This window comes from Carica papaya, chromosome 4 (assembly GCF_054855325.1).
Source record: "Carica papaya isolate Zhongbai chromosome 4, ASM5485532v1, whole genome shotgun sequence".
NCBI classification, from domain to species: Eukaryota; Viridiplantae; Streptophyta; class Magnoliopsida; order Brassicales; family Caricaceae; genus Carica; species Carica papaya.
In genome coordinates, this window is record NC_142312.1 from 14599506 (window position 1) to 14616589 (window position 17084).

Sequence of the window (17084 nt, forward strand, 5' to 3'; positions counted from 1 at the left end):
GTTTGCATTGTTCGCGTGTCACCTCGCACGCGGACAGGCGTCACGCAATGTGTGCGTTGTTCCCGTGTCACCTCGCGTGCAAACAGGCGTAGCGCACTGTGTGGGTGTCATTCGCGCAGTAGACCTGAATGAATATGCCCTTGTGTGTATAGGGCCTGCGCACAATAGGCCTGCGTGCACAGTAGGCTTCCACGCGCAGCAGGGTGGGTCATGCGCTTGCAGGCTAGCCTGCAGCCCGCTGGGTGAGGAGGCCATTGCCGCCTCAAGCAGTGTGCCACCACCCACCTTAACCGGGAGGAGATCTTCCTCCTCTGTTTTTCGTGTCGAGCATCTTTTTCTCTCTTTCTTCGCCAAATTATACCACTTAATGCAAATCCAATGGCTCCCAGTTTTTATAAATAAGAGCCCTTCCTTTCCATTTTTCCCACACTTCTATTCTTCCACCTTTTAAGAATTATAGAGAGAGAGGGAGAGAAAATGATCTAGAGAGAGAAGGAAAGGAAGAAAAGCAGAACGGTGTAGAAGAAATTATTACGGTTTTAGTAAGGAATCTGGTATTTCTTTAAATGTATTAAGGGTTATTTTTAGACAGAAAAAAGATTAAATTGATAATTTGTGATTTGGCCTGTTTTGCATGCTTTTGTGTTTATAGGTTTACTAAGTTGAATTGTTCTTAATTTCAAGCATGCTATGTCATTTATAGACACTTGATGATTTGTATGTAATTAAAATAATATGAAACCGGTAAGGCTACCTGAAAAATTAAAGAAACAAAAAAAGAAAAATGTAGAATGAAGCATGAATAGTCCGAGTATGTATCTGTATTGACATGCATAATACATCAAGTGTCTCATTAAGTTTTTTATCTTTGAGGTGTATCTATTTCCCCCCTCCCCTATCGGGTTTGAAAATATGTAAGATGCCCACTCTTTGTAAATGACAGTGTACCCTCTAACGAGATTGGTGATGTAAATATCTGTTAGGGGTCACATTTAGCTAAGTATTATCATGACTATAGAATATATGATAGGACCACTATAGTTGGTACGACCACGGTCATAGATCGTACCATGGTTTACTAAGCCAAAAATGTGCTTAGAAAATTTGTCGTTATCTGTATTTGATCTGGTCATTCTATATAGGTAGTCAGAAATCTGTATCTGCCTTCAAAGATGGAAGTTGTAACGACTTCACGAAGTATGATATAAAAATCTGAGCATTTTACGATTTATTTTATTTTCTCTATTATCTGGTATGATGTGTGTTTGTGTGATTATATTAACATGATATTTTTTCTAATAAATAAATTATTTTCATAAGATAAGATAGATCTACAAAGTAACCAAATGGTATGCATGTATGTTAGAATAATTCATCTTTAAAATTTTATGATGTTATTTAAATGTTATTTTCTTTACTGAGTATATGAAACTCACTTTTTCCATGTCCCCCAAGATAAGGAAGAAAATAAGGAACTGTCAGCCCATTAAAGTTTATGAGGATCCTATGGATCCGCAAAATTTGAGTGTATGATCGTACTCACACTCTAATGAGTCCAATAGCTTAGTAAAAGAAGTGGCCCTCTTTTGTATTTTGACTTTGTATTTTGCAGCTACTTCTGGCCTCAGTTACATGTATGTAATTGGAACTCATATATTTGTAAGAGTTTTGTATTAAATTGTTCCGCAACATATAATTTTTATCATGCGCTCATAATTCTATTTATGTATCTGACACCCATATGCTTTAATTAGCATTTGGGATGTCACAGGTTGACAAGATGTCCTTCTTCAGTCACCACCAATGCTCAGCTTCATTTGTGAACATGAAGGCTGCGAGAGGGACCTTATGTTCTTCAGAGAGGTCCAAGGCAGATAAAAGCTTCTCAATATGAAGAATCCAAATTTCTACAGCCAAAGGATTGGGTCCACCATCGAAAAAAGGAGGGTTTAGTCTCCAAAACTCAAAAATGTTGTGAGAAATAGTCTTATATAAGGGACAACAATTATGGGCAGGAGGGCTCTGATCATGTTGGGCCTGATTATGACCAACTACGGCGGTTAGGCTCTGAATAACTCAAAAGATTTCCGTAAACTCAGCCTGAGTCAGGGCGTCTTGGACCTCAGTGTGGCCAATGGATGGCCTCCCATAAGTCATTCAATCTACACACAAGAAATAACAAATGGTTGGCAAGAATGTTATTCCTAACTCTAAAAATTTTCTAAGACTTCTACTTCTAACTCTAGGCTCTAACATAAGGGGTTTTCCAAGGATCATGCTCTGATACCAAGTTGTAACATTTCAAATACCTGGTGGGATATAAGGGTGCCTAATAACAGAAACATATACAAGTGCAATATAAAATGTATATAGCAGAATGTAGAAATCCTTGACACCCAAAATATAAGATGAGTGTTTATACCACTAGGACAACAAAGGTCACTGAATAAATACATACACAAAAGTTTCTTAATTACAACAACATTATTTATCAGAGTGCAGACAAAATAAGCACTTGTAAGTACACTAGGGATCCAAAGAAGGGTCGAAGTAAGCTTCGAGAGGCAACATTGCGGGTGACTCATCATTATCATCATCTAGCAGGTCCCAACATGAAAATGGTTAATTCCATGAAACTCAGTAAGGAAAATAGTATTGAAATTATACTACTAAGGTTTTAAAACTTATTAGACTTAAATGAATATGCCTACCCAAATACATACCTCAAAGATCTACTGCGATAGGATAGAGTAAAATATTTAGAAAACAATTGTTCTTTTAAGAAAAATCTTTTTTAACATATCAAACAGAATAGTAATTCATAGAGATAGACAAAATCAGAAGTTGTTATGAAATAGAAAAAGTAATAGACAAAGTACACAACATAAGAAATATTCCCATTTTTACGTCTTTTACCATTTCTTTGCACAAAGCCATTCCGATATATATCTACTAAGGGCAGAAGAGATTCCCAACTACCACTGTGAATGATGCCAAATCATATCATATTAGCATGTTTCCATATGTCAGATCAATATAAGGGTGGGATCTATGACCACAACCGCACATCGCCACTATGGCCCCTACCTACAGTTACATGTATCTGCTCTCGTCAAAGGGAGCACTTGTCATTCGCAGGGAGCAGTTCACTAACAGATTCATATTCAGAGACTGAGGCTGAAATAAAGATCAGAATAGAAACATAAATAGATACCCCTCATAGATAATGGCCTAACAAATATTTTTATGTTTTCCTTTTTCTTACTTCGGCATAAGGTCATCATATCTAGGCTCAACGAATATAAAACAAATCAACAAAATGCAACACAATAGTACACATGCTTTTAAAATCAGACAAAATATCAAACAATAACATGTATTATCATAATTCATTTAATTTATCTAAAAAGGGCACTTAGAGGTATAAATAGAAATACAGGATCTCTTATAACACGATTCAAGGATATCCATAACAGATCAACATAAAATTCAATATAATAGTACTTCATGCAAATTCAATGTCACATGCTTTCACAATCAAGAAAATAGCACACAATATCATGCATAATTTTAGTTAATTAATCTAAAAAGAGTACTTGAAGGTATAAGTAGAAATACAAGATCCCTTACTGACATTTAGCGAGTAACTGGATTCTTAGAAGTGGATAGGAAGAGTGTGCTGCATTTAGAATTCCTTTACTGACTCCTACAAATTTCCTTGCTTGTTTTCTCTTTCTAGAAATCCATTTTCTCTCTTTATAACCTCATTTTTTCTCTTTAGAACCTCACTTTCTCTCTCTAAAACCTCACTTTCTCACTCTAGAATGGAGATAAGAAGAAAGGTAGATGGAAGTGAGTGAAAAATTAGGGGGAGAGGCCTAATTTATAGAATTTAGAAACCGTTGGATCCGTGCCACGTGGCATGCACCACAGCCATCCATGCGATAGCAAGGGAGAGGCCACCACAATGGGACCCGTGCGGCAAGGCATGCCATGCCCTTCCACGCATAGATGATTGCACGCATGCTTGCACACACAGTGCTGTGCGGGCACGCAAGCTCGCGACCGTGGGAGTTTTTCCTGTCAGTCTAGGGATTTTTCCTTAACCGAAGGAATTTTTTTTCCATCTTTCATTTTTTTTATTTTTTGCTATTTTTCTCTTTTTTCCCTAAAAATACAAAATACAATATAAACATATTTTAAAATTTTCTAAAATAAGGTTTAGTTTTAAAAGCATGCATTTATAAAATATACACAAAATATTAAATATAAGCGGGTTTAAGCCTGAAATAGAGTTTTCAACACACGTTTAAGCGTAGAGGTCTTGGGATGTTATAGGTGTGGGCTGCGCAGGCCAGCTGCATGGGCTTGGGTCGTGCGCGCGAGGGTCGCTGGGTGCACAACCAACCTCTTTGTAGGCGCATTGCTATGTGTTTACTGTGGGTGTCCTATGCACATGCCAACACGTGTTTGGCGTGCAAGACGATTTATCCGCACATACTTACAAGTTGCGCATGCAGCCAACCTCTTGCGCGCTTGTGCGCACACTGTGGGGAGCGCAGGTGTTGTTGCTTGCACGTCTTACGTTCATGACTATGCAAACTGGGTGATCGCACGTATAAGGGCCATGTTTCACACATGTGAGGGCCCACACATGCGTAGGCTATGAGTATCCATACCCATACCATATTTTGGGCTTCTTATTGGATCAAGATTCATGGGCCAAGTCTTTCCTTGGTCAAAAGGCCCAATAACTTTTGGTTCTCCCGTCTTTTTTTATTTTATCTCTTCTTGGGCCGAGATTCAAGTGTAATTAATCTAGATTTGTTTTTTTGGGCTTTCACCTAGGTGGTTTCAGCTTAGTCATTATCTGTCCGGGAATACTTACGAATATGTGTAGGAAGCTCATTACCATTTAGCCTTTTTCGTCTTTTAGTGGCCTCACAAATTTTCCATTTAATACTAGTATTTCCTTTAGTTATTATCACATAACCTTGTTCGTGTTCCCGCAAGTTCATGGATAATATTCCTGCAGGTGCTCGGGATCCCCCAGGTATCTTGCTTGCTTTGGAACTCTTTTACAGATGTTGTTTCAAGGTTGTTCCCTCACCTTTGCTCGTGTTTACCTAACAATCCCTCAAACTATAGCTTCTTCTATCGAGTTGATCATTCGGAATTGGATTCGCTTAGATTAGGATCTGTATGTTAATCTTAATGACATAACAAGAAATCCTAAGGGAATCTAATTTCTATAAAAGCTTTGAAACAAGCACACAAAAGAAGGAATTGTGTATTTTTATTTATACACTGAGCAACTAAAAATGATTATTCACTTAGATTCGTAATGGAATAAAAGTACAACGAAATAATGAAAATGTAGGTCATAAAGAAAACAAGTGCGGACTTAAAGCATAGGGATCTGATCAATCTTGATGGATATTTTCAAATAGTGTATCCTAATTATACTACCCTAATGATGGCTACACTCTACGACTAATCAAGTTTCTTCATACAAAATTAAGCCAAAATTTGGGATGCAAAATAGAAAATAAACGTGAAGCAAATGGTTTTCGCCCATAAAAGTGAGTTAATCTTCCTTTATTTTATGCAATAAAATGAAAATAAAAGTTTTCACGCACACCTGACAGGTGATTTACTCTTTTTTTAACTCTTCAAAGATTTTTAGTCACACAAAGAGGCAGTTACTCTTTTTTTGTATGTTTGAACCGAAATATGTCAATTGTCTTATGGTGTGCAATTGAGATGTTTTTGGATTTTTTATTTTGTAATATTTTTTAGTAATAATAAAAATACAAAACCACTTGAATTAAACAGATAATACGAATTCAAGTGGGATGCAAAATGAACAACAATTAAAATTTGAATTGCTAATTTATGAATAAAAATGCTAAAACAATAAAGACGATAGTAGGTTCACTAGGAGACTAAGCTCTGATACTAGCTGACGAGGGATAATCTGGGGAAGATCTTTTTGATTCCCGGAACCTCAACCAACGCATGCCGCTAGAAGATTTAACCCCAAAATCTACCTCTCTACTTGAATCTACACCCACCTATATGGCATGCAAAAACAAGATAATAGAGAAAAATAAAAAGAAAAAGAAAAGGCACCACAACTTACTCGATAAATCAATCTCGACACTTCTTTGTTCAACAAGACTTCAAAAAGCTCCCCAACTTTGAAGAACTTGAAGAACACTCAAAGAAATTAGCATCAATAAATTCTGAAGAAAGAACAAAGCCTAATTTTATTAATTCTCAAATTTGTTGTTATGACCTATGAACTTAAGCCTTCATATAGGCTTTTGTTGACTACTTCTAATTGCAATAAGCTTATAAATTTCTATCCAAACTCTTAAACTTAATTTCATTAGGAAACAAATACAAAAATAATTAAATAATCAAGTTTTATCGTAACTTATTTAAAATAATCAAAATAATTAATTAAATATTCTTTTTTCCTTATCCAAATCTTAAAATAGCTTGATCTTCCTTGAACTTCTAATTTGAGTTGAATTTCTCCTCTAATTTTGAAATTTAAAACACATGAGATAATTGTAGAAGTCTTTAGAATCTCTGGAGACTTGGAAAGGCAACAAAAGGAATCTAAAAGGACTTAGAAAAGGCTACCATATGGGCAGCTTACTAGGCACGCACGGGTGGCGTGCATTTGCAGCACGAATCGTGCGAGTTGGGTGAGTGGGTCAAGCCCATCTACCACACGGGTCATCCTCATGTACACATTGGGCATTGAGCATGCACCTGTGCTACTGCACACAAGTGCATGAAGCACATATGTGGTGAGCCGTCTGCGCACATGCTTACGCGTGTTGTGGCGTGCAGGGCTGCCTATTCGCACATGTAAAAGTGTTACGCATGTAGCTAGGTGAACACACGCCTGTGTGCATGCTGTGGCGTGTGAACATTGTTGCTCGCACATCCCACGTGTTTGGCCATGCGATTGAGGTGCCTGCATGTGCGAGAACCACTATTCACACGTGTACCCAATGGGTATCCACCTCCAAATCATGTTCAAGGCTTCTTTTCAGACTAGGATCTACAAACCTAGTATTTCTTTGATCGTGAGGCCCAATAACCTCCTTATTTCATGTCTTTTCTGATTCTGCCTCTGCTTAAGTCGAGGTCTAGATTTATTTAATCCTGATTCACTACATTGGGTTTGTACTTGGGTAGATTAAACTTAAGTATTTTTTATTTAAGAATACTTTCGAGTATGTGCAGGAAACACACTGTTGTTTAACCTTTTTCGCCCTTCATTGGCCATAGGAATCTCTTATTTATCACGAGACTGTTCCTCAGTTATTATCACATCATATTAGGAATATGAGTTATATGATTTTAGATTAATTAAATCATCAACAACTAATGTTTATATTTGTGTGAGGAGAAAAACATGCTAGATTAATTTTATTTAACTTAAAAACTTTATTAAATATTAAACATAAATAAAACTGTAATAAAAGTCTAAAATTTTACATAAGCTTAACTAATATAATAATCCCATGTTTTTACTCTTTGTTCTCTATGCAAACCTAATGCAAAATTTGTTAGAATTATTAGTTTTATGGTACTTGAGAGGCTAACTTTAGTTGTATGGATAAGTTGCACAGAAACAAGCTTGGATCTTTCATTTGAGGCACCTAATTAAGGTTACATTAGATATTCATATTAAATTGTTATTCACATTGTCTACTTTAATTTAAGTTATAACAAAATTGGATGTTCTAGGGACTAAAATCATTAAATTTATTATAAATAAATCTTGTCTAAATTATAAAACTTTTAAAGATGGAACAATTTAAAGAAACCAAGTTCTGTTTAGAAGATAAAAACTCATCCCTTTTTTTATCAATAGGAGATAGAAACTTTACAAATTTTAAATTCTTGACATGACATATGAAAAATTTTCAAAAGCCCATCTTAGTAATGAATGCTAGCTTTAAGATCACATATGAAGTGCAGTTTCAAGTCTAAGACTTCAAAAAGTAATATTATAATATTCCGCCTATCACTATGCTAAAATAATTTGAAAACTCTATTTATTCAGGTTTTTGGCCGCCTTAAACTTAAATTAATTTACGTTGTTCTCGGATTCGTGATTTTGATCTATTTTTATTTTTATTAATTTTATTATTAATTTATTTTATTTCAAAAGAAAAATTTAGAAAAAAATTGAAAAAACACCGAAACGAGAGAAAACCTACTCGCAAAAAAAATCCCACGAGAAAGTTGTTTGCCTCCGCGGGTACTGGTGGAGGAAAATTTTCTTCCCTCATTTTTCATGTCAAGAATCTTTTTCTCCTCTCTCTTCACTGGATTTCGCCACTTGGTGTGAATCCAATGGTTCCAAAATTCTAGATTGCCCTTCTCATTCTCTTCATCTCCACACTTTCATTTCTTCTATTTTTCAAAGATTTAGAGAGAGAGAGATATAGTAAGTTAGTGAGAGAAAGAAGGAAAAACAGTGAAGAAGAAAACATCAAGGTTTCGGTAAGGAATCTAGTATTAGTTTCGATGTAATAAGGAGTATTTTTAGATAAATAAATTTAATATGATTATTCTTTTGCCTATTTTGCATGTCTTTGTGTTCAAATGAGTCGAATTGTTCTGATTTATAAGCATGTTGTGTGAATTACTGATATTTGATGAATTTGTATGTAATAAATGTAATATGTAGTTTGTGATAATAAAAGTAAAATAAAAGAAAAAGAGAAAAGTGGAATGAAGTCTGTATGGTCTGAAGTGTATCTGTACTGACATGCATATTGCATCAAATGTCTCGTTAGACTTTTTATCTTTGAGGGGTATTTGTTCCCCTTACCTTTCAGGGTATCTATTTTTCCATCCTTTATCTGGTAAGACGTAAGAGGACTGCTCTCAGTGGATGACGGCGTGCCCTCTGACGAGAGTGGTATCGCACTATCTGTATGGGTTATCCATAGCTAAATAATATCGTAACTATAGATATCTGTTAGGACCAATATGGTTGGCACGACTGTGGTCATAAATCATACTATGGTTTGGCCAGCCAGAAGTGGGTTTAAGCAAATTGTCGTATCTGTATCTAATATGGTCATTTCACTTGGGTAGTTGGAAATCTATATATGCCCTTAAAGATGGAAGTTTGTAACGATTTCGTGAAGTATAACACGAAAAATCTGTGATTTCATGATTTATTTAATTTTCTCTATTATTTAGCATGATATATATATATTTGATTTTATGTGCTAACGTACTATTTTAATATGCAAATAAATGATTTTTCCTAATGATAAGTTAGGTAATTAAGGAAGCTATACGGTGAGATAAAAAAAATAAATTTTTAAAATCTTACGATGTTAATTTAATATTGTTTTCCTTACTGAGTATATGAAACTCACTTTTTCAATTCTCCCTCATATGAAGAATAAAATGAGGAACCGCAGACAGACCTATCTTTGGAAGTCTATGAGGATCCCGTCGATCCACAAGTCTAAATGCATGTTCATTCTCGCACTCTAATAAATTCCAATAGCATAGTGAAAGAAGTGACCCTTATATTTTGTATTTTGTTGTCATTTTTGTCATCAGTTTATGTATGTATTTGGAACATTATATATATTAGTAAGGGATTTGTTAAGATTTGATTCTGCTGCATAAATATTATCATGTACTCATTATTTTGAATTTGTATCTGACACACATTTACTTTAATTGGCACCTGGAATATCACAAATATAGAGTACCTTTAAAATATATAATGAACTAGCAAGAACAATTACATGTGGAAAGATTTTTGAAGCAAAAGGACCATAAACTGAGCCATAAGTATTTGATCTTTTTGGAACCAGGTAGCTAAAAAATGGCATGATAAAAAATCTAAGAGTTTGAATTTGAAGAAGGAAGGGATTCTGGAGAAGCAAGTTTTGTTCCATCAATATGGAGATTTTAATAATTAACATGGAACTTTATGTGGAAAAAGAAATTAAGATGCGGAAAAATTGAGTCTACTTATGAAGGCAATTTGTTGGAGTGTGTTTGTTTGAGAAAGAACATTGATGGGTATATACGACATCATTTTATTAAGAATAAGCTTTTTTGTGTACATACCAAAGTGGCGAAATTAGTTTAAGCCATAATTTATGCAATTTGATGTCAATTTAAACACAAGTAGCACAGTTGTAATTGGCTGACAGAGACTGTTTTATCCAGTTTTAGACTATCTATCATGGCAGTTTTGGAGAGCCAGGAAATTGTGCAGAGACCGAGATGAACATAATACCATGTCTTTGTACAATCAGGAGTCTGAGGCCACAGAATCCTTGAGGAAACTTCGAAGCACTAAAATACATAATTTATTGTAATGGTGCTTATTATACATTTTGGAATTGAATTAATGAATTTTAATTAGTACCCACCATTTGGTTAATCCATTTGTTAGTGAAAACTGATTAAATTCAGTTAGTTAATCCACCTAGCATGGCAAAGACAAGCACCGGAAATTAGACAATGATCATACTCTGCTATGCCCATATGCAAAAAAATGTGGAACATAAACAGCAAAGCATTGACAGAGAGTAAACTTATTTTTCTGAAAAAGAAAAAAAAAAAAAAAAAAGGGTCACATTTTTCTTTCTACTTTCATATAGCTTTTAGGTTTTCACACAGTAACTTGATGGAGCCACCACTAAAACAAGACACCAGAAAAGAAAAAAAAAATGAAGCCCAAAAATAAAACCATAAAGTACAGAAGGTAAAATCACTTGAGTGAATTCCCAGGGGTCGAAATTGCAAGATCTGGCCATGGAAAGCAATCTCCATTAACGAATCCTCCATCAGAACTTTCAAAGTGCCACGTGTTGCTCATCGCAGTTGCAGCTGCACTATTACTCCCAATAGCACCACCTCCATCTCCAACTGCCGGAAAAGACCACACACCTCGCCCAAGCCCAAACCCAATATCTTCAAACCCTAGTCCAAACCCACTCAGACCCAGTAACCCAGGTCCTTGCGTGTTCAACAGAGAAGTAAAACTCCCACAAAGACTCCCATTACCTTTCACCTCACCACCACCGAATTGCACCGCTGCGCCTTGAGTCCCCGCTGCTAACGGCATCAAGATTGAGGTGCCGGGTAATGGGAGGCCTTGAGTCCCCGCTGCGGCAGCATTGGTTGTGGCGGAGACTGCGGTGGTAGTGCGAGAACGCTTGGCATTCTTGCGGGTTCCACCGCCGATAGGGATGTCCCGAAGAGTACCACCTTGGGTCCAGTAGCGACGGCAAGACTTGCAGAAATGACGTGGCTGGGAGAAGTTGTAGTTGTTGTAGTAGCAGAACTTCGTGTTGGTGGAGTCGCATCGGGGACATGGAAGATGCTCTTGTTCGGGCGGAGGAGGTCCCTGGTTGTTGTTAACCTTAACTATACGCCGGTTTTCGCCACAATCAGATGGCATTTCTGTTGTTTTCTCGTGTTGTTTTCTTCAACCTTTGATGGTTGTGGATGTTGCAGTGTTTGAGGAGGAAGGAGAAAGGTTTTTCAATTTTTTGACGAGATGACAAGGAAGCCAAGAGCTTTTAAGATGAAGGGGGATGTAGAGACACAGAGAGAGAGAGAGAGAGAGAGAGAATCTGGTGGACAGTGAAACATGTTCTGAGAGAAATATGAGCAGCAGGCTTTTACAGAGTTCTGTTAAGAAGCACGACATTTCAGTCGGCTACGATGGGGCTCTGATCTGAGTCGGCTCCTACATTCAGCTAGGTTTGCGGCTTTGTTCCCGACTGTCTTTAGTTTTTTGTCTCTTTCCATTGCTAGCACGTACATCTTGTAGCCAGATTCTTTTTTGTTAACATAATAATATTAATGAAATTCTTTCAAAAATAGCAAAAAAGTTTTCATTTAAGTTCCATAAAATCATTGAAAAGTTTTAAATTCATTTATAAAATAATAATGAAATTATTAAATAATAAAAGATATCACAATTAGAAATAGGTCCAGTAGGAGTAGGATGTCTAGTGTAGGAGAGGGTATGGCCATTCGGCCAATCTCCAATAATGCAAGCATCATATAGTGTAGTCTCTTCTCCTATTTGTCCCTTGGGATGAATGATAATAATAATAACATTTTCCTTTGTATTTTATAATATGAAATAATTTTTTCATGGATATTAGTTTCATAATTTTTGTAAAATGTCACACTCCCTCATCATTTTCAGTTATGCGGGTTCCCGAATATAGCACAAATTTGAAAATTTTGGGCGAATCATTAGACTCGTGTCAGAAAAACAAAAAAAAAAAATCCAATTCCTCATGGGATCATGTAATTTTTCTAATTGCTACAACGACAAATGTTTAGTGATGATTACTACGATGTTAAACAAATTAAGAAATTACTGCAACATTAGAAAGTGCTTAATTCGCTGACTTGAAATTCTTTTTAATTAAATTACTAAACATTTTATCCAATTGGTGGACCTCCTCGCCCCATATAAACATATAAAGTCTACCAACATTCACCCAATTCTAATCTTATTTCAACTCTCCTATCTAATAACTTTATATTATTGGAAAGAGACAACTGGAATAAGGATTTACAAGTTTAAAGTTTATTATTATTTTTTTATTAATTATTTTTAATTTAAAAAAATTTGAAGGTAAATCCTCTGTGATACTCCAAATATGTTATTTAAATAGATATGCAGTTCATTTTTTGGAATCATATCATATATCAGATATAATGAAATAAAATTAATTGAGACCTAATTTTGTAAATACATAAACTAAAATGATGTAAATCAATTTGTAAAATTTAAAAATTTTGGTCCACTCTATACCAAGTCTAATTCTGAATTAATGAAGACTTATAACTATTTTTAGCATTGAATTTAAATGAGTAAATGAATAATACTCAATCGAGAAATTGATCTTTTATTAGAAAAAAAAAAGATCAGTTTCCAACTCTTGCAATATGCAACATACGTACTTGTATATATATATATATATAATATGTTTCATTTAAAAAAAAAAAAACAAAAATAGGATATGAGGATTATAAAATTGTATTGTATAAATATTTGTGCGTCTCTATAAAAGGCGTGAAGAAGAATTGCGAGAGATTGATGGGAAGAAGAAGGTGGTGGGTAGGGACAAAACCGACAGAATCATGATTGTCGGGGAAGCGTGGGGTGCAATTATTGGTTCCTTCCTCTGATTTCGGACTCGTCATGTCCGCATCAGATTCCTCCTCCGTACACCTCTCTCTCTCTCTAACCCTAATCTCTTGCTTCTTTCTTCTTTCTCTGTAAAACTCCAATCTCCTCTTGTCCAAATCAAATTCATAAAATCCAGAGGCTCTAAAATACGCACAGAAACACCAACGATGGCAATTTAACCAATCTCGTTGGTGTTTCTCTCTCTGTAAACTCCATCTTCTCTTGTCCAAATCAAATTCAAAAAATCCAGAGGCTCTAAAATACGCACAGAAAAACCAACGACGGCTCTGAAAAGGTAGCAACAATCGAATTAAATGAGTCTTGCCATTCCCCAGCCCCAGATTTATTCTTTGTTCCTTCCGTGAATACGCGAATCTCTTTCACTGTAGCACCTGGTTCCGCGGCATGTAGAGATGGGATGATAAAGCGAGCTCTCTTTGATTGCAATTGGCAGAGATGAAATACAAGGCCAAACCCAATGATACGGACCTATTTGTTATATCTACTTAATGTTTCACTTAAAAATATAAAGCAGTCTTGTCAATAGCATTTTTGTAGTGAAGCGGCCAGGAGATTATTTATTACCCTATTGTTCACTTTGGAAGAGAAAAGGAAGGAATAATCTTTTTATTAATGAATTGTCAAAGTACATCAGCTCTCTGTTTATATATACAAGAATTAAAATTGTGATTAATTAGTCAACTAAATTAACTTCAACTCTAATATTTCCCTTTTAGATAGATTGTGCATATTCTTTACAACCATTTTAAACAATAAAGGGAATAAAACAGTTGATTGTAGAGATTTTATAAGTATGTTGACAAGCTGATGTGGAGACTGAGTTAATGAGAATGGTATAAAATCTAGAGATTGATTTCTATGAATTGGAACAAGTAGCTCAATCTGAAGCAAAGAATGCTTTAATATGAAGAAACAAAACTAATAACAAGAGAATGCTTTAATATCTCAGCAAGTGATGGATAGCCTTATGGTGGAGAAATAAATTGACATAAATAGTGTAGTGTAAAAGTGATTTAAAGATGAAAGAGAACTAGATATGATAGACGAACAATAAAGTGTTTGTGTTATTTAGAATCATCAAGTAACTCTATTTCAATAGCAATGCCTCTTGAATAAAAATCACAACATATCATTGCTTAATCACATCATCATATTCATATCATTTATTTGTTTATTTCAAGTATTAGTTCGTTATTAATCATGCAAATATCATAGAATCATCAAGTAACTCTATTTCAATAGCAATGCCTCTTGAATAAAAACCACAACATATCATTGCTTAATCACATCATCATATTCATATCATTTATTTGTTTATTTCAAGCATTAGTTCGTTATTAATCATGCAAATATCATAGAATATGTCTATACATTTTTAAACTTTAGTAAACACTAAACATGCATAATGCCAATTCATTTTTATATAATATTTCATTTATTCATCTAAAAATACACCTTAAAACGTACAAATAAATACCAATTTTTTTCTTACCGAAAGCTTATAGTTTCATACGTTCCCTTCCTTTTTCCTTCCCTTCTCTTTCTTTAGTTCTGTCTCTGTCACTCTCTCTCATATACTTTGGTGAGTAAAAAATGAAGAAGTGGTGAGGAAAGGGTGGGAAAGGGGTAAATATTTATAGGAAAATTGGACTGTTAGATTTTTGCCACGTGGTGCAAATTCATGAGGGGAGAGGGAGCGAAAAAGTTGACCGACTTGATGCAACGACTGACGGATGGTTGAGAAGACGACAACGAGGCAACGACAGCACGAAAGCCGAGGGCACGTGGGCCAAGAGACGGCACACCCTCTTGAACGATGGTGGGCACTGACCGAACGGTGGCGCACGCCCTGGACATTGCACAAAGGGCGACTCTCATTGTCAGAGGGCAGCACGTGCTGTCCAACGCATATCGCGCGCTGGCTAAAGTGCTTGCACACGAAGGCACGTGCAAACTATGTGCCTTGCCCCCTTGTGTGGACAGGTCATGCATGCAAGATCATGCTTAGTTGCCCGTGTGCACGCGTGTGTGTGCGATATACGGGACCCGTGCTGGCTGGGAAAAATTTCCTATGGTTTTTTTGTGGGATTTTTCTGCCATTTTTCTCCATTTTCCTGACATTTAAAAATTAGTGAATAAAATCAAAATATTATGTAAATAAAAATAATTTTAAATGAACTCAAAATTATACAAAAATTAAAAATATAATTTAAATAGTTAACGGCCTTAGGGTCCGAATAAATAGAGGTTTTACGCAACATATTTAAGCATGGAAGTTCTGAGGTGCTAGACAACCCACGACCCGACTGGCCCTTCCCCACTTTTTAATTAATTTTTTATTTTTTATTTTTAAATTGGACCCCACTTTTGAATTCTCATGTTTTAAAATTAATTACAACATATTTTAATTAATTTTCTCATGTATTTTATATAGAAATCACATGGGATAAAGTCTATCATATTTTAATTATTATTTTAATATAAATTCTATTCGTAGGATTATTTAATTAATTATTTGGTAATTAGATAGGATAAAATAAATATTTTATTATATAATTATCCTATAATTAGATAAAATTTTACCTAAAATATTATTTTATTAATTTCTTCAAGTGTTTGTGATCATCTAAAACTATCCTAGAAAAGCCTATAAATAGATCTTTTGCCCAGAAGTTGTTAAAAAACATTACAATCAAGTTGAGAGAAATATTATTAAAAGCTTAGGCTTTTCTTCAATTAACATTTTTGCTAATTTTTAGCTTCTTCAAGTTTTTCAAGAAGTAGGAGTCTTCAAAAGTCTTATTGAGCCAAGAAGCAAGGATCAACTTATCGATAAGTTCATGACATTTTTCCTTTCCTTGTTTTATTTTTCCTAATCTTTGTTTTTATATTACTTTTTAGTATTGTAGATCCAATTGGAGGGAGAGGTTGTTTAGGTGGTTAAGTTTCGGTATTGCATACACTGAGTGGGTTGTAGGAGTTGATTCAATCCTCCCCATACCCTCACGCATCATCTAGTATCAGAGGTTAGGCTCCTAAAATCTAAAACTATCTTTATTGCTTTCAACATTTTTGTTCCTAACTTAACATTCAAAATAATTATTTTATTGTTAATTTATTTGCATATTACTTGAATCCATTCTATCCATTCATTTCAAGTAATTTCATGTTTGTTCTATTGTTTAGAAAGAAATTTATATTTATATATATATATATATATATCTCAATTACACCCCATAAGGCAATTAACACATTGTTTGCATTTTGCATGACAAAAGTAGAGTAACCACCTATTAGATTGTCAGAAAACCATCAAGAGAAAGAGTAGCTCATCTACTAGGTGTGAGTGAAAACCATCATACTTTATTGCACAATCTACTCATGCGTGCATAATTTGGGATTCTAGAGTTTGCTAGGAAATTTGCAAAATTCTTTCTAACTCACAGGGACTCGATTAAAGAAGATCCCAACTCCGATATTATTTTCCCTTAACCTTGCTTGCAGATTTTATTCACAATGAGTTTTTGTGAAGAGTTCGCCGAATCACGGTGCGACATGTAAAAACTCCAATATATAGTTGAAGAATGGAATAACTTAGTGTAAAAAGCATTAAGGGAAAAGAAGGTCCGATCATATCATAATGTGACAGAGGACCTTCCTATTTAAGACAACATTCAAGCTCCTGCAGAGGTCGAGCACCCCATCACGAAAGATACAGAAGAAGAAGAGGAAGCCAACCACCCAGATGAGCTGTGTCTAGTTGCTAAATCTTTCATTTCCAGTGATGATATCTTATGTGACATCCCAAGTGCTAATTAAGGCAAATGAGTGTCAG

At 35.0% G+C, this 17084-nt stretch overlaps 1 protein-coding gene across 1 annotated transcript; it reads right to left on the minus strand.

Moving 5' to 3' along the window:
* Positions 1-10523: 10523 nt before the first annotated feature.
* On the minus strand, positions 10524-11817 carry OBP1 (OBF binding protein 1). The gene has a single exon (XM_022049438.2). It carries the CDS (start codon positions 11471-11473, stop codon positions 10781-10783), a length of 693 nt encoding a protein of 230 aa, XP_021905130.1. The 5' UTR covers positions 11474-11817; the 3' UTR covers positions 10524-10780.
* Between the last annotated feature and the right edge of the window lie 5267 nt (positions 11818-17084).

Coding starts and splice junctions, on each gene's coding strand:
- OBP1 (XM_022049438.2), bottom strand. CDS start 11,473: ATGCCATCTGATTGTGGCGAAAACCGGCGTATAGTTAAGGTTAACAAC.